Below are 26,501 nucleotides of genomic sequence, written 5' to 3' on the forward strand. Positions count from 1 at the left end.
GAGCCAACTTAAAACGGCTTGCGGGACGGATCAGGCCCTAGTTTGCCCACCCCCGAATTAGGCCCTTACTTATGTGCCATAGTACTTTTTTCCATAAGAGTTCTCAGTGGGACTACTCATGGAGTAAAGTGCTACTCAGTGTCAGAGTATCAGACTCCTGAATCTACATCAATACTTGTAAAAGCTTGCAGCAAGTTAGGAAAAAAGTTAGAAGTTTGATGGGGAAGAAGGGCAGTCAGAGGGTCATGTATCCTCCTCAACCCATAAGTAATACCATACGTTGCTTACTCTTAAACATAAATGCTTTGTCACATGATAAATGAATCAACTTTATTGTAAAAATATACTTTATTTAAAGTGTATGCATGTTTGTACCAAGACTTAGCTAATTTATTGATGTTTAGCTTCAGTGACAATATGTACACCTGAAAATGTGTGAGCATTTAAATTGCAGTGTGACAGACTGTAGTAATACAGAAACTGATTTATGCACTACCACTGAAACTACTCTTCCTGGTGTGTGAAATCCACATACACACATTATGCCTTATTTAATATTTCAACTGTGTAGGTTAACAGTATAAAATAAATAAGTGGCAAAGCCATTCAAAACTAGTTTTCTATGTTAATAATTTACTATTACTGTAAATGTCATAAAACCTTTATAAATTATTTTTGTTCCATCTTTGCAAACAACATGTAGCTTTAATTCTGAAAATTGCCTGTCAGATTAAAACTCAACAACTATTTCCTGGCCAAATCCTACATTTAAGAATTTTTAAGTAGCTTTGTACTTTATTGGAGTCTCTCCTGAAGCAGTGAATAAACTCATAGTCACTCATCAAATTTGCTTCATTACTAATGGATAAACCAGCTGCCTCTGATGATCCCATTCCATTCAATGAATTGCTGATGATCCCCATTGACTGCATCTGTACTGAAAATAAAATATGTATGACTGTAACCTGTCAATGGATATAAACGTGCATAGAACCAAAATCCTTAAAGTGCTAGTGTTGAAGCTAACAAGATCAGGGTTTATAGAACACCCACTAAAGAAATCAGCTAATGTAGATTGCTCACCTCCAGGTTTTTTATGCAAGTACTGAAAAAATGTGTGCTAAGTTCTCTAGAGAACGATGTTATTGCATTTCCTGCTACCCAGGGCCTACATAAGAGTCTGACTAGTCGGAAGTGGTCTCATATTGTTTCAAGAAATCTGCCTCTGGAAGCAGAACTTTGGCAATGCTATCAAGGACATAACACTCTTTGAACATGGAGTTAGGTAGAGGCCACTCTTCAGTATGGCTGCCCCATCTCAAGATAGTACAGTGGATCAGTTTTCTTCAGACTTGTAGCCTTATTTAATGAGCTTCATCTAGAAAGGTGCTAAGGCTTCTAGCAGGTGCTGATCATCCCCAAGAGCTGTTAAAGTCAATGCAAAATGAGGGCTCTCGCCACCTCTCAGAAGAACTGGCCATCTGGCAAGATCAAGCCCAGACTCAGTGTAATATAGAAAAATACTGTCACATGACACTGTTCATGCAACAGGTAGTTTCAATTTGATATTGTTTCCTTCTTATACTTTACTATTTGTGAAACCTTGGTAGCACACACAGAACAATATGGACATAGCTGCCATTCCCTCAGAGAGCCTCCCATCCAAGAATTTCCCCAAAACATGTTGTAGAAATGGGCCTGAGCTACAAGCCTAGATACAAATATCCTGAAATTGGGCGAAGTTTCAATGTGTTTTTGAATTTTATGTTTGGCTCCAACTTTATGATAAACTAAACAAAAATCCAGATATTTAAATGCCCCTGAATTCTGGGGAAGTGCTAATCCATATTCATAACCAAACTGAAGACTGGGCTTCCCCGTTTATAGCTCTGTCCTTTGAGGTGCTGTTCAATTTCACTTCACTGGTGGCTGCATTTCAGCAGTGGATAAAATGACCCCTCTGCTGTATATGCTGAGTTGTATGTCCGTTTCAATTTGTATCATCCTGTGGTGAGACAGTAAGGTTTTCTCTCTTATTTTTTAACTGTTTGGTGGGATGTCTGCATGGGAATAAACATGTTAATTGTCAGAGACAAAGAAAATAGGCCTGATTCTGCATTCCTTGTTCAGTCACAGCTTCAGCTGAGTTTAGTGAGAGTTGTGAGTGCACATGGAATATAAGATCAGGCCCACTATCTGGTAATTAAAAGTGAGAGAGCTGCAAATATAATCAGATACCACAATGTACGTTTACCAGAAAGCATTTGTCACAGGGATTTAAAATAGTTATTTAAGTAGCTAGGGGTGAAATCCAGAAAGGGGCTTAGGCATTGCAACACTGAGTGTCACAACACCTAACTTTTAGGCCCCTAGCAAATCTCAGGAACAATTTTGAGATCCACAAAGCTGAGTTAATTGCCCAGGCTTCCTATACAATGAATGGGGAGAGAAAGCCACCCAAGAATGATATCCACAAAAGCCAGCATGCTAGGCAGGAAGCTGCCTAAGCTAGCCAATTGGAGATGCTGACCTGCTAAGGCCATGCCCCTTTCTCAGAGATAGGTGCCTCAGTCCAGGATACAGGGAGCTACCTAGCTCTCTTGGCTTAGGCACCTAGGTAGTTTCTTGCTGGAATGAGTTCAGTGCTGGCCTTGTGCCACACAAAGCATCCAGAGAAAGAAATGGTGCTGGGGCTCACCTGATCACTTTTAGTCCAGTACTCCGCTGAGATGTGGGGGAGACAGGTTCAACTCCCCTCTCTCTGGCAGGCAGGCATGGGAAAGATTGGAAGTGGGGTCTCCTACCTCTCAGGAGTATGCTCTAACCACTGAGCTATTGGATAGTCTGATGTGGGGCTCCCTTCGTCTCTCCTGTTGAAGCTGTTCTGTTCCACTGTAAACACCCATGCTAGGGCTATATCTTTGTAACTGAGAGCCAAATTTGGCCTCGTGAACCCTTTGGTGTTTCAGTATAATTGATATTAAAAAAAATTAGGTTGAAAATCTTGCCTTCTCTGTTACTTTCTCCATTCCAGTCTTCAGCTCATGCACCATATTGCTGATTTGCTTTGCTTTGCTCAGGCTGTCACTAGATAATTCTTGATGATGACCAATATTCTGGTCAAAGTGAGAAAGTGGTTCCTTCCAGGCTTGCAAGAGTCTCAGTATCAAGTGAGTTAGTTCTTCTCTCTTGAAAACAAAATATGAAAGAACTTTCCTATTAGTTGTATCAAAACGTATGAACAGTGATGTTCTCATTGGGCACAATATACTTAAACAGATAATGCACCAAAGGTTCCTGTGGCACCTTATAGACTAACAGACGTTTTGGAGCATGGGCTATCGTGGGTGAATACCCACTTCGTCGGATGCATGTAGTGGAAATTTCCAGGGGCAGGTATATATATGCAGGCAAGCTAGAGATAATGAGGTAATTCAATCAGGGAGGATGAGGCCCTGTTCTAGCAGTTGAGGTGTGAAAACCAAGGGAGGAGAAACTGGTTCTGTAATTGGCAAGCTATGCTCCAAAATGTCTGTTAGTCTATAAGGTGCCACAGGACCCTTTGCTGCTTTTACAGATCCAGACTAACATGGCTACCCCTCTGATACTTAAACAGATAATGATACTTAAAATCTGGGCACACATAAAATCTCTGTGCATACAATTCATAACTAACTTTCAAATGTTTAGCAAATAACAGTTTCATGGGCGTCTTCTTTCTAGTTGTACGTTAGTATGAACAAAAAACCAAAATGACTTTGCACATGCAACTTCTTCCCAAATTGCTTAGGATCTCACTCTGTAATCAAATTCTGCATCAAAGTGGTGGTACTTCCTTAAATAGTGCTAAATTGATATCAGATGCTAAACTGCTGAGTTGTTAGATGGAAAAAAAAAAGTCTTAAGGGAAAACTTTCAAAAGTGCCTAAGGCCCAGATTCACAAAGGGACTTGGGCATTGCAGTACCAAGCATTGCTGCTCTTAACTTTTAGGTGCCTAGAAAATCACAGGAACAAACACTCAGATGCACAAAGTCTGAATTAGGTGCCTAGCTCCCTACACAATGAATGGGGAAAGACAGCTGCTTTAGGGCTCCTCTACATTGAGAATGTACACCAGCATAGCTACGTCTCTCGGGGAGTGAAAATCCACACCCATGAGAAATGTAGCTATGCCTTCCTAACCCTCAGGCCATGTCTACATCTAAAATTTTGCAGCGCTGGTTGTTACAGCTGTATTAGTACAGCTGTATAGGGCCAGCGCTGCAGAGTGGCCACACTTACAGCAACCAGCACTGCAAGTGGTGTTAGATGTGGCCACACTGCAGCGCTGTTGGGCGGCTTCAAGGGGGGTTCCGGGAGGAGAGAGCAAACCGGGAAAGGAAACCAGCTTCCCCGCGGTTTGCTCTCTCGGTCCCGGAGCCAGCCAGCAAACCGCAGGGAAGGAGACCTGCTTGCTCGGGGTTCCGGGACCGAGAGAGCAAACCGGGAACGCCGCGGTTTGGTCTCTCGGTCCCGGAGCCAGCCAGCAACCGCAGGGAAGGAGACCTGCTTGCTCGGGGTTCCGGGACCGAGAGAGCAAACCGGGAACGCCGCGGTTTGGTCTCTCGGTCCCGGAGCCAGCCAGCAAACCGCAGGGAAGGAGACCTGCTTGCTCGGGGTTCCGGGACCGAGAGAGCAAACCGGGAACACCGCGGTTTGCTCTCTCGGTCCCGGAGCCAGCCAGCAAACCGCAGGGAAGGAGACCTGCTTGCTCGGGGTTCCGGACCGAGAGAGCAACCGGGAACGCCGCGGTTTGCTCTCTCGGTCCCGGAGCCAGCCAGCAAACCGCAGGGAAGGAGACCTGCTTGCTCGGGGTTCCGGGACCGAGAGAGCAAACCGGGAACGCCGCGGTTTGCTCTCTCGGTCCCGGAGCCAGCCAGCAAACCGCAGGGAAGGAGACCTGCTTGCTCGGGGTGCCGGGACCGAGAGAGCAAACCGCGGCGAAGCTGGTTTCCTTTCCCGGTTTGCTCTCTCGGTCCCGGAACCCCGAGCAAGCAGGTCTCCTTCCCTGCGGTTTGCTGGGTGGCTCCGGGACCGAGAGAGCAAACCGCGGCGTTCCCGGTTTGCTCTCTCGGTCCCGGAACCCCGAGCAAGCAGGTCTCCTTCCCTGCGGTTTGCTGGCTGGCTCCGGGACCGAGAGAGCAAACCGCGGCGTTCCCGGTTTGCTCTCTCGGTCCCGGAACCCCGAGCAAGCAGGTCTCCTTCCCTGCGGTTTGCTGGGTGGCTCCGGGACCGAGAGAGCAAACCGGGAAAGGAAACCAGCTTGATTACCAGAGGCTTCCTCCTTCCACGGAGGTCAAGAAAAGCGCTGGTAACTGTCTACATTGGATTACCAGCGCTGGATCACCAGCGCTGGATCCTCTACACCCGAGACAAAACGGGAGTACGGCCAGCACTGCAAACAGGGAGTTGCAGCGCTGGTGGTGCCCTGCAGATGTGTACACCTTCAAAGTTGCAGCGCTGTAACTCCCTCACCAGCGCTGCAACTTTCTGATGTAGACAAGCCCTAAAGCATAGATAGCACTAGGTCAATGGAAGAATTCTTCCATCGACCTAGCTACTGCCTCTAGGGGAGGTAGATTGCCTATGTCAATGGGAGAGTTCTCCCATTGGCATAGGTAGAGTCTATGAAGCACTACAGAGACTTAGCTGCAGCTGTTTCACTATTGAGGTATAAGTGTAGTCTGCAATCCACAAAAGCCAGCATGCTAGGTGGAGAATCACCTAACCTAGCCAATGGAGAGGCTAATGAGAGTGGTGTGTTTGATGAGCCTGGCCCCTCTCAGGAAGACAGGTGCCTAAGCCCAGCCTGTGGGGAGGTGCCTATCTGTGCTTAACAATTTACAAAGGAAAATCCCTTGCCTTAAATCAGGCATCTTAGATGTCAAAGTAGTTTCTGGTGGGAATAAGTTAGGCACCTGCCTTGCTCCACACAAAACACCCAGAGGAGGAGTTGCTGGTTCCTACTGTCTAACTTTTAGCCCAGTGGTTGGAGCATTCCTTTCAGATGAGGGTGATGCAGCTCCTGTTCCCCCCCGCACTCTGTCTGAGTGAGAGAAGGTATGTGAACAGGAGGCTTCCACCTCTGAGCATTCTAACGACTGAGCTATGGGATAGTTTGATGTGGGGACTCACTGAATCTCTCCTTTTGAAGTTCTTCCACTGTGGCTAACTAATGAAAAAGTGATTGGAGCAGGGGGACTAGATTCTGGGTCTCCCACCTTCCATGTAGGTGCCCTAATCTCTAGATTACAAAGTCTCTCTCTGTGGCCCAGTTACATTTCCACTGTGGATAAATAAATAGTCATTGGGCCAGAGCAAGAGTGCGAGAATGACTGGTTCAGTGCTTAGGGCACTACCTGATAGGTGGGAGACACAGGTGCAGTTGCCTTATTCCAATCACCCTTTCATTAGTTAGCCAAGTGGAACAATTTTAACAGGAGAGATTGAGGGAGCCCATCATCAGAGTATTTTGTAACTCAGTGGTTAGAGCTCTCCCCTGAGAGGCAGGAGACCCTCCTGGTCAAATCTTTAACTGCCCCTCAGGTGGGGGGGGGGGGGAATTGAAGCTGGATTTCCCAAATCCCAGGTGAATGCTCTATCCACTGGGCTAAAAGTTGGAAGGTTGGAAACACTTCTACTGGTGAGATTTTTGAAGTGGACTCAATGCAGTAGGCGGCCTCTGAGCACACCTTAGGCGGCCAAATGCCTGTGTGTCACCTGGTTCATGGATTGCTCCAGAGCTTATGCAGGAGATAGGCCTCTGGATGCCTAGGGAGGCAGCAGTGCACATGCTCAGAGGCAGGAACTTCTATACCTAGGGAATTCTTACACTGAAAAACATAGGCACCAAGTGAGTATAGACACCTATACGGTTTGGTGGGAGTTTTGTGGATTGTAGTGGAGTCAAAACTGGGATTTAGCCCCAGACCCAGAGGTATTTAGGTGCCTATGTGACTTAGGAGCCTAAGCCTCTGACTTTCCATGAGATTTAGGCTCCTAAATGCTTAAATTGCTTTTGAAAATGGCACTAAAAGTCCCTTAGCTGCTTTTGAAACTGTTATCCTTCTTGTCAGCTGTATGTATTCTGAGCCAATCTGTTTTCACTTGTTTTCCCCATTATTTTAACGTCAAAACCAAAGAGAAAAGTTGCTAAATAAGACTTTTGTAGATTTCTTTTTCTTTTCTCCCATTTTTTCTTTTTATCCATCCCCCTTTTACAATATTTTTCACACTTGTCTTTGTGTCCTTGGCTTTTCAATGTCTGCTTTTCGTCACTATTTTTAAAATACAGATTACTTTTCTTAGCTTTCAGCTCCTACAGTTTCTTTGCTTGATTTCTGTTCCTCACTATACTTTTTCCTCTTTGAAACATTTCTATTTAAAAATATTTGCTTCTCTCTCCATCCCCCCTGTGGTTTTCTCATAATGGCTTTCTAAGTTTTACAGTGGCACTGATTAATCAAATTTATTTGTAGAGGTCACAGCTAATTCCTAGAGTTGTCTTTCATTGTGCCAGAGTAAATTAAAGGGAAAATGTATCCCTTTCTGTCCTTTGGGATGTCTCACCTTTGTTTAAGTATTTCAGTGCCGTTTTTATAACTAATTATTGTGAATTAATCTTATAGAGCCCCACAAACATTATTTCTTACAATATAGAAGGAAATTGGGATTGTGAGATCTCAATTACATCAGCTACCCTGCTTACACTCTGCAAATATGTAGGATGCAAGAACTTTAAAGAGGAAGCATCAATTATAACTAAGGCTATGATTTGTCACAGAGGTTGCGGAAGCCATGGAATCCGTGACTTCCAAAGACCTCTGTGACTTCAGCCCCGATAGCTGGGAGCTGCAGGGTTCCACCACCTCCCGCAGCAGCGGGAGCTGTAAGATACCCTCTCCACCTGAAGCAGTAGGCTCCCAAGCTCCCAGCCACCATGGGCAGCGGGGGTACCCCACAGTTCCCAGCCAGCGCAGGCAAGGGTATCCCACAGCTCCCCGGCCACCGCCATGCAGGGGGACCATGGAGCTCTTGAGTCCCCATGGGTGGTGGGGGCCCGGGAGCTCCCAGCCACCCCACAGCTGCCCAGTCCCTTCCCATTTTATCATGGATATTTTTAGTAAAAGTCAGGGACAGGTCACGGGCAATTAAAAAAAAAATCATGGAAGCCCTTGATCTGTCCCTGACTTTTACTAAAAATATCCATGACAAAATCTTAGCCTTAGCTATAACATTCCAAGAGTACAAAATCCCCCTGGCTGGGACTATGGTGAGAATTCACCTATTAGCCACATGGGGCTTCCTACCAGCATGTGCTGAGTGTTTTCAACTTCCTTTGAAGCTGTGGGGAGTGGAGGGTGCACAGCACTTTGCAGGATCAGGCCCGCCTCTTCAGTGAGGACCTTCCTTTCTTCCTTCCCTCCTTAGAATTTGGCACAGCTCAGTTTGACAAACTGTCCCCTTGAGTTCCCCTTACAAATTGTGGCTGTATCTTTCATCACTGCATGCCATATCAAATCCAGTGCAAGCTAATAGGGCCTTACCGGTATTTTTTGGACATACTCTTTGCCATTAGGCGTCAGCATCCTGGAGGTGTGGCATTTACCTGTCCATTTGCCCAACTCGTTTCCATTGGATAGAAATTTTTTTCCCTAAGGGGAAGAAAAAGAACCCAACACACCAGATGTTGTAGAACTGTAGTTTTTAACTTCGGTGTTTTCAATAGCCACTTTGTCCCCTGCAGGGCCAGTGCAACCATTAGGTGACAAACCCCCACATTACAATCAAAACACGGACATACAGCAGGAAAACTTGTGAGCAGAGCTAGCCCATGGAGCTACTATGGCACACGTGGTGTGAGTAAATGAACACTGAGCAGGAAGTGCCAAGGCTCCTGTAGATCATTAGCGATACAGAACGGAGACAGCAAGCAACAGACCGACCGCATACCCAGCCCAGGGCTTGAACTGTCGGGAGGAGAGAGGAAGCCAGATGCTTTGGCAAATATGCCCTGAGGTCAGAGATCGCTGCGTGCCCCGTTCAGGTGGGCAGCAGAGGAGATCCCTGGGACAGCAGGGGAGCCTGTGGCGTGGCAGGACGGGGCACTCACCAAGTCCAAGTAGAGCGCCGTGGAGAGGCTGTGTAGCCTGTCCGAGTGCTGGATCACCCGGTCGAAAAGATCAGACACGGACAAGAAGCGGCAGCTCGAGTCTCCCTGCCGGGCACAAATTGCCACGAAAACGGCTGCTGGCGGCTTCCCCAGCAGCCAGAGCAGGGCGCACAGCCAGGCGTAACCTGGGAAGAGCGGACGGATCAAGACCAGCCCGCTACGCTGCAGGCAACGCTGTGGCGCTGACTGGCGCGGGGTCGGGGGCAGCTGCTTACCTTTGCGCGCGGCGCGCATGGTGCAGGCGGGAGCGGCGGGCGGACGCTGGGTCGGGTTGCTCTGGGATGCCCCTGGCGCCCCTATATATGCGCGCGTGGCGATGGGCACCAGGGTGAGCTAAGGCCACGCGGGTGCGTGCGGGGCGGCTGCTGTTCGTCATGGCTGGGTTCCTCAGCGCGTGCCCCGGGCTTGCGGGGGTTAGCAAAGGGCGCGGAGCGGGGCCCTGGCTCCGGGAAACGCCGCAGCTCTGAGCGCGCTCCCCTGGGGCGGCGAGTGTTAACCCCGAGAGAAACGGTAACTAGGGGCCTATGGGAGAGCCAGGAAGCACCGCGCGTGGGTATTGGATATTTCCCACCTGCGCACACAGACTGTGTGCCCCTAATGAAGGGTCACTGGACTGGTTTTTCCTTGGCCTCACCAGTCACTCCCCTGACTCCTGTGGAATGAGGCCTGAGCTATGCTGGCACAAGGCAGAGAATAGGTCCTTTGTACATAGCACCTACATGGGGGAGGGTGGGGTGCACACTATGGCCTTGGCCTCCATCAGTGCTACTCTGGGCAGCACAGAGAACCACGGCTGGCAAGTTGGTGATTCCCCCGCTACCCCTGGCTGGCACAGAAGCAGCCATACTAACCCCATACCACCCCCCCCCAAACACCCCCTCCCCCCATGGCTGGCCTTAGGGAAAACGGCACCCTGGGCAAGCTTGTATTTTGGCACTTGGTGCTTGCAGGTGCCACGCCTGCATCGCCTGTGGCCCCTGCGGGATCCCTCGGCTCCCCTTCCCTCCCATCACTCACGGGAAGGGCTGCACAGGCAGGATCCCCCAGCCACTAACTACTCTGCCACAGGAAGGGGGAACCCAGGGGCTGGCCCACTGACTCCGCAGGGGCAAGCCCTGCTGCCTGCCCCTCCCCACCAGACTGGTAACTTGGGGTAGTATTGCCTGCCCTCTGTTTGTCTGGTCAGGTTCTCCAGCCCAGGGCTTGCCTGCACTCACCCCGCTCTGGCAGCCCAGGCCCACCAGCTTGCAGAACTTGGATGGTGCCCTCCTGACCAATGTGCCCTGGGCGGTTGGCAGGTTGCCCATGTTGCCTACCCCTAAGGGCAGCTCTGAATACCCCTATTAGGAAGGGGATTTTCAAAATTCCCAGATAATTTGAAGGGCAGGTTCCTTCCCCACTCTGAACTTTAGGGTACAGATGTGGGGACCTGCATGGACACTTCTAAGCTTAATTACTAGCTTAGATCTGGTATCACTGCCACCACCCCCAAGTACTATCTTTTTCCCTGGGTAGTCTTGAAGGACTTGACCAATTCCCTAGTGAACACAGATCCAACCCCCTTGGATCTAAAAAACAAGGAAAAATCAATCAGGTATTAAGAAAAAGGCTTTTAATTAAAGAAAAGAAAGGTAAAAGAAAACTCTCTGGGAGAGATTAGCATACCAGCTACTCTCACAGACAACAGATTCAAAACACAGAGGATGTTCCCCTGGGCACAAATTTAGTTACACAAACAAATACCCAAATACCCAATTTTGATAATTCCCTTAATGATGCCTAGACAAGTTACAAAGAAAATAAACATAAACCTATTTATCCCTTTCTAAAACTGACTACTCTGATAGGAGGCTGGTTCCTTGATCCTTTTCACTCCCGCTGAAACTGAGACTCTAAACAAAGGAAAACTTCCCTCCTTCCTTTTGAAACATCTTGTTCCCCCATTGGTTCCTCTGGTCAGGTGTCAGCTAGGCTAGGTGAACTTCTTTACCCTTTGCAGGCAAAAGAGGCATTAACCCTTAACTATCTGTTTATGACAGCAGGTCTGACAGTTGGTTACCTGAGGGCAGAGAAGTAGAGTGTTGCGGCGCTCCAGCCATAGTGCACCAAGCGTTATGCCTCTTGCAGAGGTGGATTGGCAGGAGCACTCCAGCCGTGGAGTTAGTGTGCTCTACGTGCCTTGCCAATGTGGATGTGTCATGAGTTAGAGTGCACAGGGATGCTTTAATGTGCTCTAACTTGCAAGTGTAGCCATGCCCTCAGTGTTGTTCCAGCGATTTTTCTACGTGCCTAAAAGTTAGGTGCTGTGGTGCTCAGCTTTGCGACACCCAAGTGCCTTTGTAGGTCCCACCCTTAGACTCCCCTGTACAATGAATGGGGAGAGATAGGTGCCTGAGAATGTAAGTCACAAAATAGGCAGCTCCCACCCTAAGCTAAAGGAAGGTGTCTCTCTTTGATTAGGATCCCTAGCCATGAATCCTTTCCTGGAGTGAGGTGCCTATGCTGTTTTTTGCAAGAAATGTTAGAGGTGGCGACTCCCTTATATCTTTCAGACTAGTGGTTAGCCCATTCACCATGGAGATCAGAGATGTAGGGTAAATTCCCCCTTCTGCCTGTTGCAGGGAAAGGATTTGAACTGGGGGTCTCCTAGCCAGTGTTTAATTTGTAATAAAAGAAGTGCCAGAGCTCAAGCAATTAGATGCTTGGGCTCAAGCAATTTTTTTACTTTCATAAGTGATGCGGCAAACCCAGAAATGCCAAGGTTATGAACTACCAAGCTTAGAGGTGCCAGGCTCAGCTCTGGCAAGCCCTGGCACAAATTAAGCACTGCTCTTAGCCCTTAGCTCTTAGTTCTAATCACCAGGGTATTGTAATGTGAGGCTCTCGCAATGATTCTTGTTGAAGCTGTTCCACACTGTATAGCTACTTTGGTAATCATTGAGGTAGAATATGAAAATGACTAGGATGGTGGTTAGAACACTCACCTACAAAGAGGAAAGTCTAGGGTCCAATCTGGTTCTGTAATTACTATTTAAGTATGAATACAAAGTGGAACAGCCTCCTCAATCTCTCCTGTGGGAGCCCTATGTAAGAATAACCCATCTCCGAATGGTGAGGGTTCTTCAGAAAGCCCTCCTCAGCAGGGCCGGCTCCAGGCACCGGCTTATCAAGCAGGTGCTTGGGGCGGCAACTCCGGAGCAGGGCTGCACTTTCAGGTATTCGTTGGCAATTCGGCGGAGGGTCCCTCACTCCCACTCGGAGCGAAGGACCTCCCGCTGAATTGCTGCAGATCGCGATCGCGGCTTTTTTTTTTGGCTGCTTGGGGCGGCAAAACCCCTGGAGCCGGCCCTGCTCCTCAGGCAATAAATGAGGGGAATTGAACCTAGATCTTCCATATCCCTGCTGAGTGCTCTACCCACTGTGCTAAATGAGAGGTCACACCACCAGCTTCTCCACCATACAAATTTTTATGGGATGCAATCTGGTAGGTGTGCTGATTACTTGATTGGGCAGTATAAGCAGGGCCATGCTTCCCACCTTGACCTGGTTTGAGGATCCTAGTGGGGCTGAGGCACAAGTGAGTCATGCAGGCATCTAGAGTGACTTGTTAGTTGCATGCGCAGTGGCAGAATCTTAGGTGCCTAGGGAACTTTTACAGCAAAAAGTTAGGTGTCAAGGGATTTTAGGTCCCTACAGGATTAAGCAGCACCTGAGTGGGGGTTTTGAGAATCTCATTGATGCCTAAATCTTATATTTAGGTGTCCAAAGTGGAAAGTTAGGCACCTGCATCCTTTTGTGGATCTGGGCCTTATTGTGCCATAGTTAAATTTTTCCGGATACCATTGATACCACCCTCATCCACGAGATAAAAATGTTCTTCAGTCTAGTCATCACCAACATCAACAGTGCTTGAGTTATCTTTTGCTGATGCATATTCATAATTCTTTATTTTTTTCAGCTTCAGGTTGAATACATCACCAGGCAAGAACCACGGATAATCTTAAAAAATAACAATCCAGGGCAAGCACATGGAATGCACAAAATAAAAACATTAGCCAAACAGAGAAACATTAACAGTGAGTGTAGGTTACAGCTTCTCATTTTGTTGTTCATTTGTATTCCGGAGCCCTGAGTCTTCATGGTGTAACGCCAGTTTTATTACAGTAGAGCTCTACTGACAAAAAACTGGAATAATGCAGTAGAGAATCAGACCCTATATATAACTCTTAACATGTTCACTAGCATTTTATCCCCTTTGAAGCGCTACATGAGAGAATCAAGGAGGCGTCTGCTGGCAGATTTTTATACAGCAGGACACCCAAAATGGACACAAATCAGATATTAGGAATGGCAATATACAAAGACCTGTAGGAGAACATTTCAACCTCCCTGGCCAAACTATAGCAGATCTTAAGGTGGCCATCCTGCAGCAAAAAAAACTGCAGGACCAGACTTCAAGGAGAAACTGCTGAGCTTCAGTTCATCTGCAAATTTGACATCATCAGCTCAGGATTAAACAAAGACTGTGAATGGCTAGCCAACTACAAAACCAGTTTCTCCTCCCTTGGTTTTCACACCTCCACTGCTAGAAGAGGGCCTCATACTCCCTGATTGAACTAACCTCGTTATCTCTAGCTTGCTTGCATATATATACCTGCCCCTGGAAATTTCCACTACATGCATCCGACGAAGTGGGTATTCAGCCACAAAAGCTCATGCTCCAAACCGTCTGTTAGTCTATAAGGTGCCACAGGATTCTTTGCTGCTTTTACAAGTTATCTCTGTTTCTGCTGACCTATGCTTACCTGTTACTTATGTAAATTAGCCACAGCTAGGTTGGCTGGGGGCTAATGGAAACCAATTATCAGAAAATGGCTGAAATCAAGTTCAGCCTCTTTCTGGAGGCTCATATAGAGAAAAAAACAACCATCAATTCTCCTTGCTGGTAAGAGCCCCTGCTTTCACTAGAAGACGTTTTCCTTCCAGCTTTAGCTAAGCTCTAGTCTCTTCGTTAATAGATAAATCCTTAAAGAGAAAAAAAAGAAGAAAATTAGATTCCTTTCTACTCTGAAGAAAGGTTAAAAAGATAGCAAGCTGTATGATTTGAACAAAAGGACTGTAAAATGCCTTTCTGTATAGACTTCACTCACACATTACCCTCATAAGAAGATGACTTTTCTCTGTGGAGAAAGACCTACACCTCTACCTCGATATAACACTGTCCTTGGGAGCCAAAAAAATCTTACCATGTTATAGGTGAAACCGCATTATATCAAACTTGCTTTGATACTCTGGAGTGTGCAGCTCCCCCTCCCACCTTCCTCCCTCCCCCCCGGAGCACTGCTTTACTGCATTATATCCCAATTCGTGTTATATCGGGTCACATTATATCGAGGTAGAGGTGTATATATGAACATGGAATAGTCCTCAGAATTTGTCTATATTGTACTGGTTTAACTAAACTGCTTTAAAATTGATTTGGTTAAATAAGTGCAAGCCCCCCTGTAGATGGACTTTAACTGTTTTAAGCAAGGGGTAAATTGGTTTAGTTAATGTGGGTAAATATAGGAAATCCCCCACCTATGCTTAATCCATGCTGCCTTTCCACACCCTCCAACAGGTCCACATTTAATAACACAAATCCACATATCTTTGAATCCATCTGTTTACTTATGGCTCTTGGAATTAGCTTGGAAGGGTTGATTGTGGCATAGGTCTGCATGATACTTTGTTGCAAGAACTTGTGCCTTGTTGGGAGGCCTTAAATTAATTTTTAAAGTGGATAATTGAAATCAACATGTTGCCCTCACTTTCTTAGCTCTGCTGTATCTTTCAACACTGAAGAGGGATCCTACTTTTCTGTGATTAAACAAACCAAAATTCTCTCCTAAAGACATAAAACTCACATTTTTTTGCACAATTCAAATGAAACACTGAACTTTAACTCCCCTAGCCACAATATAAATAGCTATCAGCTGAACACATTTTATTGATATGCAGTAGAACCCCAAGCCCTCCTAGCTTAAAATAAGGGATAGAAAGCTCTTTGCCAATTCTCCTGATTATCCCAATTTTTGATTATCTGATCTGGCCCCAGTCCCAATTAGATCGGATAAACAGGGTTCCACTGTAAATGTAAAGCATATTAAAAAATCAACCACAAGAGGGGGAGGTTGCACACATTGAATAAGTGACATGGGTACTTTCAGTATAATTTAGTTAATGCATGTTTTATTGTTTCACAAAATGTAAAAACTAAAGATTCTCTGCATTTTCCCATGGGAAACAGATTTCTAGGATCCCTGCTAATGAATACACTTGAAAGCAGTTAATTTTAGTGGTTAGAGTAGTGGACTGCCATTTCATTGTTCATAGGAATAATGGTACAATAACTTTTGGTAACTGTATTGAGCTTCTTTGATATCATGCTTGTTTGTTGCATGTGATCTAAATATTAGTTTGAATATTGGCAGCCAGTCACTGCAGGGAAAGCAATAGTCATGTATATGACAGGAACTGATGGTCACTGCTAGTATGTGTTAGGGGGTGGAGGGGGCCTGTCGATAAATGGGCACATGTAGTTTGTCTTTACTGACTAGCAGCCCTTTTCTTTTGTTTATAGTAGGTCTGAAATGTTCAAGTCTTACTCTTCAGCAGTTTTCCTGTACCTCTTAAGAGAACTTTGGAGTTTAGGAGGAGGAGTTTGATTACATGAAGTGAAAATCAGTTTAGCTAATTACACAGCTAATGATATGCAACTGGGAGAGAGATGGTCTGCAGTGAAAACAACAAGGAGTCCGGTGGCACCTTAAAAACTAACAGATTTATTTGGGCATAAGCTTTCATGGGTAAAAAAACCTCACTTCTTCAGATGCATGGAGTGAAAGTTACAGATGCAGGCATTATATAATGACACATGAACAGAAGGGAGTTACCTCACAAGTGGAGAACCAGTGTTGACAGGGCCAATTCAATCAGGATGGATGTAGTCCACTCCCAATAATAGATGAGGAGGTGTCAATTCCAGGACAGGCAAAGCTCCTTCTGTAATGAGCCAGTCACTCCCAGTCCCTATTCAAGCCCAAATTAATGGAGTTAAACTTGCAAATGAATTTTAGTGCTGCTGTTTCTCTTCGAAGTCTGTTTCTGAAGTGTTTTTGTTCAAGAATAGTGACTTTTAAATCTGTTATAGAATGACCAGGGAGATTGAAGTGTTCACCTACTGGCTTTTGTATGTTACCATTCCCGATGTCCAATTTGCGTCCATTTATTCTTTTATGTAGAGACTGTCCAGTTTGGCCAATGTACATGGCAGAGACGTGCAGGTGAATGAGCCCTTGATGGTGTAGCTGATGTGGTTGGGTCCTCTGATGGTGTTGCCAGAGTAGATATGGGGACAGAGTAGGCAATGAGGTTTGCTACAGGGGTTGGTTCCTGGGTTGTTGTTTCTGTGGTGTGGTGTGTAGTTGCTGGTGAGTATTTGCTTCAGGTTGGGAAGTTGTCTGTAAGCGAGGACTGGCCGGCCTCCCAAGGTCTGTGAGAGTGAAGGATAGTTTTCCAGGATAGGTTGTAGATCGTTGATAATGCACTGGAGAGGTTTTAGCTGGGGGCTGTATGTGATGGCCAGTGGTGTTCTGTTATTTTCCTTGTTGGGCCTGTCCTGTAGTAGGTGATTTCTGGGTACCTGTCTCACTCTTTCAATCTGTTTCCCCACTTCCCCAAGTGGGTATTGTAGTTTTAAGAATGCTTGATAAAGCTCTTGTAGGTGTTTGTCTCTGTCTAAGGGGTTGGAGCTAATTCAGTTGTATCTTAGTGCTTGGCTGTAGACAATGGATTGTGTGATGTGTCCTGGATGGAAGCTGGTAAGTATAGCGGTCAGTAGGTTTCCGTATAGGGTGGTAAGTGTATTGACTTATAGGTTCTTATAAAATGGATGATGTGTTTGCTTATGCACTGTGTCTACTTTTTAAAAGATGTTTTTATATAATTCTTTTGTGGCTCTTCAATGAGACATTCTGATGTCTTTCAGGTCTATTTAACAGCTTTGTACTCTTGAAATTCCATTGATAATATTAACAACCCGGGATTAGTACACCAATTAGATTTTTATCACATGATCAAATCCCATTCACAACATACACCTTGTAGGAGTAAAGGCTGAGTGGTTTTAAAGGAGATCTGAGATGGCTTTGCTCCAGGCTATACCTGGTTTCAGAGTTTGTTTATTTATTTATTTTTCCTGCAACCATTAATGATATATACCAGGGGTGGCCAACCTGAGCTTGAGAAGGACCCAGAATTTACCCATGTACATTGCCAAAGAGCCACAGTAATACATCAGCAGCCCCCCATCAGCTCCCTCTCCCCGCTCCCAGTGCCTCACACCCACCGGCAGTCCCACTGATCAGCACCTGCCCTTCCCTCCCTGCACCCCCGGATCAGCTGTTTCGTGGCATGCAGGAGGCTCTGGGGGGCATAGGAGGAGGAGCAAGGGCACTATAGGCTCAGGGGAGGAGGCGGAAGGGGTGGAATGAGGGCAGGGCCCGTGGCAGAGCCAGGTGTTGAGCAGTGAGCACCCTCCGACACATTGGCAAATGTAGCTCCAGCCCCAAAGTTGATGCCTATACAAGGAGCTGCATATTAACTTCTGAAGAGCCACATGTGGCTCCGGAGCCACAGGTTGGCCCCCCCGATGTATACATTTAACAGTACAGGAAGATACATTCCATGCACCCTGCTCTAAATGTCAGTGATGTCAGCTCTTGAATAAGAAACAGAGAATAATGAACATGGGTCCACCAGTTAAGTAAAAGAGAAATTGTCCACCTAGAGGAGGCAGCATTTTCTAATGGTTGGAGTGACAGTCTGGGAGTCTCAATAATTCTGTACAGATAGATATCATGCTATAAGTTCAGGAATAACTATGCAAATAAAATGATGTATGGGAGTGATTATACTCCCATATTAAATGGGAGGTTCTGAGCATCAGTGTTAGCCTGATGATTCCAGAAGCCTGAGCCGTTTGCTTGTGTAGCTAGTAAAAGTGTGCTAGATGCTGTACATATGTTAAATGCACGCGTTAAATCCATTTTGGAAGTCACTCTGTTAGTTTCAATTGCTACCCTTTCTCTCAAACTCTCCTTGGGAGGAAAAAACAAAAGCATTAAATAAATTTCAATATTTTAAAAATCCCACTTGCTTTTTGGTCATTAACTAGCACAAATATATATGCATATGTTTTGGAGGACAGCACTTCCCCCATCTTGGATTGGATGTACAAGAGGTGTTACCTTCACATCTCCCATTCCTGTCTCATCCCATTTCTCCCACATCTCTTTTCCCACTCTTTTTCCTCCTTTGAGCAGCACTGCATCTGACTCTTCTCTCTTTTTCCATCCATGTTGCTGTCATCTACCATCCACCCAACTCCTTCCCATCAGCCTTCCTCTCTGATTTTGATTGTTGCTTTTCTCTTTTCCTCTCTTCACAATCTCCCACAGTCATCCTCAGTGATTTTAACATCCATTTTGATGACTCACCCTAACCCTTAGGTGCCTGGTTCCTCACTCTCACTTCTTTTGATCTGCAGCCCTGATTCAAGTCTCCCAGTCTCCAAAAGGGCCATTCATTTGACACAGTCTTCACCAAGCAATGCTCTCTCACTGTTGTAGAGCTCTCCCTTTCTGACCAGCACGTGGCAATGCTGAAAGGGACCAATCAGCACCCATCCTCATGCCCCATCACTTGGTTTTTCATTGACTTCCAGTCCATTAGCATTGATGACTTCTTATCTGATTTCAGCCCTCTCCTCCCTCCCCTTTCTTCCCTTTCCTCCATTGATACATTTTTTGATTCTCTTCATGCTTCACTCCCCTCTGCCCTTGATTCTTGCCATTCTCTCTCCCATCATAAGGTTCACCTGGCCAATCCCCAGCCTTGGCTCATCTCCAACACCCGCTTCCCCCATTCCTGCTTTCATGCTGTGGAGCATCTCTGGTGGAAATTACATGATCAGGATGACTTCCTCCCCTACAAAATTGTTCTCTTCTCTGTAATTTCTGCCATCTTCCTATCTAAGCAACTCTATCTCTCCATCTTAACTGAATCTGACACCCATAATCCCAGTCACATTTTCACCACTTTTGACTCACTCCTCAACCCTTTCTCACCTCTAGCCTCCAATTCTCTTTCTGAAGAGGATCTCACTCAGAGGCTTGCTGTCTTAAAGGGGTCACCAGTAAAAAAATTTGAGAACCATTGCACGATACCATTCCCATCTACTTTGATTTGTAAGCTGCCTTTGACACAGTCTACTATGCTCTTCTTGAAATCTTGTCCTTTGGCTTTTGTGACTCTGTCTTCTTCAGGTTCTCTTTATATTTCTCTACTTGCTCCTTCAAAAGATTCTCCTTACCTCCCCTCAAGTTTTCTCTGACGGTTCCTTAGGGCTCTGTCCTTGGTTTTCTTCTCTTCTTCTGCTACACCTTATCTGTGGGTAATCTTACATACAGATATAACTACCATCTCTATAATGATGTCTCACAGATATGCATCTCTACTACAGACCTGTCTCCTCCTTCCCAAACTAAAATCTTAACTTGTCTTTCTGACATCTCCTCATGAATGTCTAGCTGTCAGCTCAAGTTAAACATGGTTAAAACAAAACTCCTCATCTTCCCTCCTTTCTTCTCCCCCCCACCTCCTTTCTCCATCCCTTTGGACAACACCTTCCTGCCTGTCACTCAGGCCCATAACCATTCATTGTCTTTGACTTTGACCTCTTTCTAGATCCTCAAATCCTTGAATCTCTTTCTGCATAACAATCTCTAGAATTCTCATCCAGGCTCTTATCACACATCATGATTACTGACTCTGTCCTTGACCAATGGAATCTTACCCCTCATATCTATTCAGAATGCTGCTGCAAAAAATATTCTCCAATCCTGTCACTTTGACCATGTCATTGCTCTCTTTGAATGCCACCACTGTCTCTACCTTCTGTATTGCATCAAACATATGCTGCTCGTCTCCAATTTCAAGCCCCTCCATGACCTATCCAAACCCTACCTATCATCTCTCCTTGACTGTGGAAATGTTGACTCCCATCTCTGGTCAACCAAGTATGTCAGCCTCAGTTGCGCAATTGTTACATTTTCAAACAAGCATCTTCATGCTTTCTCCTGTGCTGCTCCTCACTCTTGGGAGGAATGCACTGTAAACATCTGCAAAGCTATCTCATTATTCTCCTTCAAAACCCTCCTTAAAATTCTCCTTGTTTGTGAGTTTTGTGATGCCTACAAAATGCTGGTGTGCTGAGACCACTGCCTACCATGCTGACCAATGTTGTCTCAGTTTCCTTGTACTCCCATGTCTGTCTGCATCCATCTGTGGTCTCTTGTATTATACTTAGATTGTAAGCTGTTTGGGGCACAGTCTATCTTTTTGTTCAGTATTTGTACAACACCTAGTGCAATGGGGTCCTATTCCATGACTAGAGCTCCTAGGTGGTATGGTAATACAAATAAATAATAAAATGGTTGCAAAGGAGGATATCAGCTCTTTGACCTCATTTACAAAAAATACTTAGAGCCACACAGTGTGGCACTGAAAGCAGAACTGGCCATAATGGTTAAGTAGAATTACTAAATGCAAAACCCAAAATGTGTCCTAAACTTGGGTCTATTAGGGATGTGACAAATCCGCAATGTGAGGGTGTGTGTTTCTTTAAGTTCCATGTATAAAAGCTATCATGATTCAGTGAAGGCCAGGTCTGAATCCAAATAATGAATGTCTTGTGGACTTCGTGAGAGCACACTTGAAGCTGGCTTTCAGTTTGCACCACTAATGCAAACTGTGTTGGAATATGAACTATACTTATCTCTTGTTTGTTGTTGCAGACTAATGTGCAGAGCTAGTCATAGTAGTAGAAAATGTTGGTTGGTTGGTCTGTATTGCAGCAGGGCTTAGCATCCAGGGCCCCATTATGTTAGGCACTGTACAGCTGAAAGCTGAGACTAGTATTCCATGTGCCTGGTGAAGGCTCTGGGAATGGTGTGTGCGTGCGTGTGTGTGTATGTGTGTATGAGAGAGAGAGAGAGAGGTATAAAGGAGACTAAGATGCCCTCTCTCCCAACCTGCAAGATGGCAACATGGCCAATATCCCGTCTGCTTTATTAAATAATGTCTTCCATTGGCAGGTTGGACTGCTGGTTAACCAACTGTCAACAAAGATGGCAGTAGAGGAATGGCTGTGGCCCAGGAACTACCATTGCCTTGTTATGATAGTCACTGGACTGGGTATGATGATACTGGAGAGTCAGAAAGCCAAGGGCCCTAGAACAGACCAATAGATGATGGATGGTGACACCAGAGGCTGCGAAGAGGTTGGTATGCAGAAGACCACTGTGGCCCCTCTCCCATTGTAGAGACTAAACCCGGCATTGCTAAAAGGGCTATGCTGCCTGATTTGTACAATGTTTCTTGTAGAGTCTTTATTAATGAATGGAGGACAAGAGGGTGGAGAAGAATGTCAACATGTATTGCATCAGAGGAGCAATAAGACTCAGCAGCAACAGATTATTCTACATTGCCAAACAGTGCATAAATTTAGTGGGTGGGGATGAAAGAGAACTGCTCTAGACTCTCTTCCACAGCTAGCAGAACCTGCATATTATTGTGTGTCTCTGATCACCTCAGCAAGTTTGGACTTTGGGGAATAGATGGATGTGGGTTGTACGTGCTTTGGGTTGCAGATGAATAACATCAGACTCAAGGCATTCTCTAAAAGATGCTTGAGTGAGGATGGATTCAATGTGGCTGAACATGCTAGGTGCATTTTCTTATGTTTGTTGGAGGAAATCCATTCAACAGAATAAAATAGCACAGTTGTCTTAATTCCCCAATCCAGCCCTGTTACCCACCATTTTCTATTGTCCTTGTGCTGGATTCTGCTCCATGGAAAATCAGTAACAGTTTTGCCATTTACTTCAGTGGGAACAGGATTGGACTCACTGTGTTAGCTGTCCAATATAGGGCCTGATCCTGCTTTCCATACTCTGGCAAATTGGCATTGAAATCATTAAGGATATGGACTCAAGCCTTTATATAGTAAGCTCCTTAAGGTAGGAACCTTGTCTTTCTATATGTGTAAAGCACCATGCATATCAGTCGTGACCAAAGAAGGAGGCTTGTGTTTGAACAGAGGACTTATCCCATTACTTAGTCTGTGGATGTAGGTATGCCACATCTATCTCACTTTGAGTTATCCTCAAGTACATTGCTTCAGCAGCCATGAAAGAATCATTTTTTGTCTTTGGTGACTGTAGTATAAAGTGAAAAAAATATGAGAGGGTTATGGAGAGAAACACTGTACTGGAATCAATACTCTCTGTTATACCAATTATATTAGACCAGTAAAAACTAGCAGGATCTTATTAAAGGGGACAAGGCAAAGATGCCACATTTATTATGATGATTTGATTTATGACTAATAACTAATATTTTAATTCTTATACACACACATTATACCTAATACCTATACACACACACACATTCACATTATACCTAATACCTATACACACACACACACACATACACACACACACACACACACATTCACACACACATCCATCAGATGTTCTGCAGCTGCTGCATAGTTACCAGTCCTGAAGATAGCTTAAGTTCATAGCTTGATTTTGCAGCTTGGGTTTGTAGCTTGTGGCAGCTAACTGGCCAGGAAAGCTGGGCACAAGGCTGAGCTGGATCTCTGTTGGGCAGGCACCGATGTTCTTCCATGTTGGCAGCAGAATGTTACCAGAGTTTCTCATCTCACCCTTCTTTTTTATAGGCTTTTAGTTTGGATTCAAAGTCTATAGGTCTTGCTGTGTCACGCTGCCTCTGGGTTTATTCTGATCACCCATCAATTGCAGGTGTGACTTTCAGCCTTGGACCTGGCTTTGATCTTCCTTCTGTTGTTCTGTTGTCCTTTTCTTTTTAGGGTGGATGCTTCTTACTTTGTTTAGGGCTGTTGTCTAGGTCTTCAGCCGTTGGTATTTGAACTTTATCTCATCAGGACAGGCTGGGGCTGGAGGTTGATTCCATCATTCATACATACCTCATTCACACATCTAAACTAAACTAATAAGATTACAGCAGGGTTTGCAAAAATGAAGGTTGGAGGAAGCTTTTACAAAATGGAGTGAGTGTTTTAAAATGGGGTTTGAACTACAATATGGAACAGAAGTTACAGTATAGGCAAGTGTAGTGAATGGTGAACAGAAGTTACATTAATAAAGTGAACAATTGAAAACAATTTCATTTATCAGTTCTACATCTCTTCTGACTCTCTAGAGAACTCTGAACAATGAGACAAACTAAAACTTCCGTTCATTAGCTGAAATGCTGACTTATTTATTTTTCAGAAAGAGCTGGCATGTCATCTTATGAGCTGAAGAGTGTGCACATGACAAGTAAATAACATTTTACTTAAAAAGCATGATGTGAAATTCAATTATTGTGTGTGCAGGAACTCCTTCAACATATTTCCTGCTAAGGGAATAGAATCAATTGTGTAGAGCAGGTTGGGGTGGAAGTGGGAATGTGTGGGGGAGAATTGCCTTATTGAAAAGAATTCCTAGCCCTAGATCAATAATTTCCATCAGAGAAAGGATCAAAGGCCCTTCACAGAAATGAAGTGAGGTGATCAATGTCTTAATATTTCACATCTGAAGGAGAACTTCTTTTATATTTTTCTTTGAGGGGGAGCAATTTTTTACTATCAGTTTTATTGACTTCAGTGGTATTGCATGGGGTATGAAAGCAGAATTCATACTATTTTATCAATTAATTTAGTGCTAATTAATCGAAGAGATTAAATTGGGCACAGAGACAAGCAGGTGCTGAGGAAACTGTGTCAATCTTGTGTTGCAACATCTCTGGCATTCAACGTATTAGAGCAGCCACTGCACAATGTGATAAGTTTATTTTGTGTGTGTATTTGGAAACTAGGGTAAGAACAGCACATTTATGTTGCTTGTGAACCAAATTTAAATTTGAACTCTGGTCATCAGAGGTGAAAGGATAGTATGCTATCCCAATGTACACATTGTGCTGTCCTATAGTAAGACCCTTTTAGGACCTTATAACTAAATTCTGCATCATATACTGCACCTATATTTATCATGGGACTTTGAGTATAACAATTAAAGTCTACAACAGTGTTTTTAAAAATATTTTTGCTCTGAGAAACAAAAGACTGCATTTGAATATAAGAGAATCTATAATAAAATTATTAAATGTGATTCGGAACAAACACTTTCCACAGATAATTTGGATAAACTGGCTTCAGGTGTAAAATTCCATTGACTTCAGTGGAATTGCATACAGTTACATCAGGGATGAATTTGCCTGACTAGATTTCATAATCTCCAACTGTATGATTTGGCCAAGAATAAAAAAACCCTCCTTCCTCAATAAGAGCATCAATCCACTTAAACAAAACAAAACAAAAAACCTGCAATCTTAAGTAGAAATGTTAAATTATGATTTTTGAAGAAAAACATGTTATTTTAATTTCGTACAGACATGGGTATGTACAGTGTATTTCACAGAGATTGTGAAGAGGGAGAGAGGATGCCAGTACAAGATGAATGGAAGGAGCAGGATTGACTACACTCCTATGTTAACAAGCAGAACATGACAACCTGTTTCATGATCAGCATAAAATAAAAGGCTTTCCACAGATCATTAGGACAAACTGAACTATGGTTTGCATGAGTGCAAGTCCATGGACTTCTATGGATTTCTACAGTTAGATGAGACAGTCCCACGTGCCTCAGAATATCAAATCAAATTAGTCTGGAAAGAATTAAAAGAATGAGAGTAAGACATGATTGGGTCCTACTCCATAAATATCTGCAATTGATCTTATTGTCAAAGATGAAATAGTCAATTGTCATATTCTACCAACTATAGATTTTGTACAATATAGTATAATAGAGCTGTATGCCACTCAAAAACAACCTTAACAGGGACCAACATTACCCACTGGAACTTGCGCCCTAACTGTATAGATACATGCCAATCTTGTCCACTCATATTTGCTTATGCAGTACAAAAGATTATCACGGAAACTATTTTTGACTTCGGTGATCCATGAAATCTGCAGAATTGTGTCCATAGTTAGTCCTGCAAAAACTGTGTTAAACTTCAATGAGGGCATGCTTATATTTGACACAACATGCCTTCTATATGATGATATGTTAAAGGGACCATTAAAGGTTGGAAAATGTGTGTTCTTTATTAATCAAGGACAGCTGCTTTTTAGTTTCCTAACCAAAATTCTTTGGACATAAATTTCAGATAAAGTGATCAACCCAGAGCTCTCAAAATTTGAAGTAATTAAGAAGATAAATCAGGGCCCTAATATCTGCAGCAATGCATAGCTGAGTTTGTTCCCATTAAAGTATATTGGAGTCTTTCCAAAGACTTCAGTGGGCATTGGTTTAGACCCTTACGGAGGTGTAGCTGAGTTGACTCCAGAGGAAGTTTGGAACACCACTCTCAAGGCGATGCTCTCATCGTCCCTTGGTCCGACCAACTCAGTTACGCCTTCCCTCCTCTCTTGTTCCATCACAAGATCAGATGGGACAAAGCAACTATCATTCTGATTGCCCACTATAGTTTTGGTTTCCTGATCTCCTTTGTATGTCTGTCCATCCTCTAATCCCCATGTGATCTGCTGACACAACACAATGGCAACATCAGCATCCCAATCCACAGTCACATCAGAGCTTGGTATTTGGATGGGCATCTTCTCTAGATGTGCACAATATCCTCTCCAGCAGCAGGAATGCATCCACTAGGCATTGTTTCTGAGTCAAGTGGACACGCTTTGCTTCCTGGGCAGAACACAGAAGCAGTGGGGATTCCCTTCCTCCTGGACTATCTCCTGTTCTTGCAGGCATCAGGTCTCACCCTTAGCTCTCTCAAGGCCCACTTACTGGCAGTTAGAGCCTTTCACTGCCCAGTGGAAGGACACTCCATCTTTACTCACCTGTTGACTGCTCTGTTTTGGAAGGGTCTTGTCAGAACTTTCCCACCTCTACAACCCATTGCTCCCCAATTGGATCTCAACTTGTTTCTATCTGTACTAATGAAAGTACCCTTTAAACCACTGACATTGTGTTCAATGTCCCTGCTTTTCATGAAGGTGGCTTTCCTTATTGCTATCATGTCAATGAGAAGGGTCAGTGAGCTTGGAGCTATGATGCAGACCCTCCTTTCATGAC

General features: G+C 44.6%; 1 protein-coding gene across 1 annotated transcript; it reads right to left on the reverse strand.

Annotated features, from left to right (window-relative positions):
- Nucleotides 1-361: 361 nt before the first annotated feature.
- LOC115647314 (prolactin-like) lies at nt 362-9,447 on the reverse strand. The gene is made up of 5 exons (XM_030554190.1): nt 9,429-9,447; nt 9,154-9,338; nt 8,588-8,695; nt 3,009-3,188; nt 362-932 (listed from the first exon to the last, which is right to left on the reverse strand). Exons 1-5 carry the CDS (start codon nt 9,445-9,447, stop codon nt 738-740), a joined length of 687 nt encoding a protein of 228 aa, XP_030410050.1. The 3' UTR covers nt 362-737.
- Between the last annotated feature and the right edge of the window lie 17,054 nt (nt 9,448-26,501).

Source organism: Gopherus evgoodei, chromosome 1, assembly GCF_007399415.2.
Source record: "Gopherus evgoodei ecotype Sinaloan lineage chromosome 1, rGopEvg1_v1.p, whole genome shotgun sequence".
Lineage (NCBI taxonomy): Eukaryota > Metazoa > Chordata > Testudines > Testudinidae > Gopherus > Gopherus evgoodei.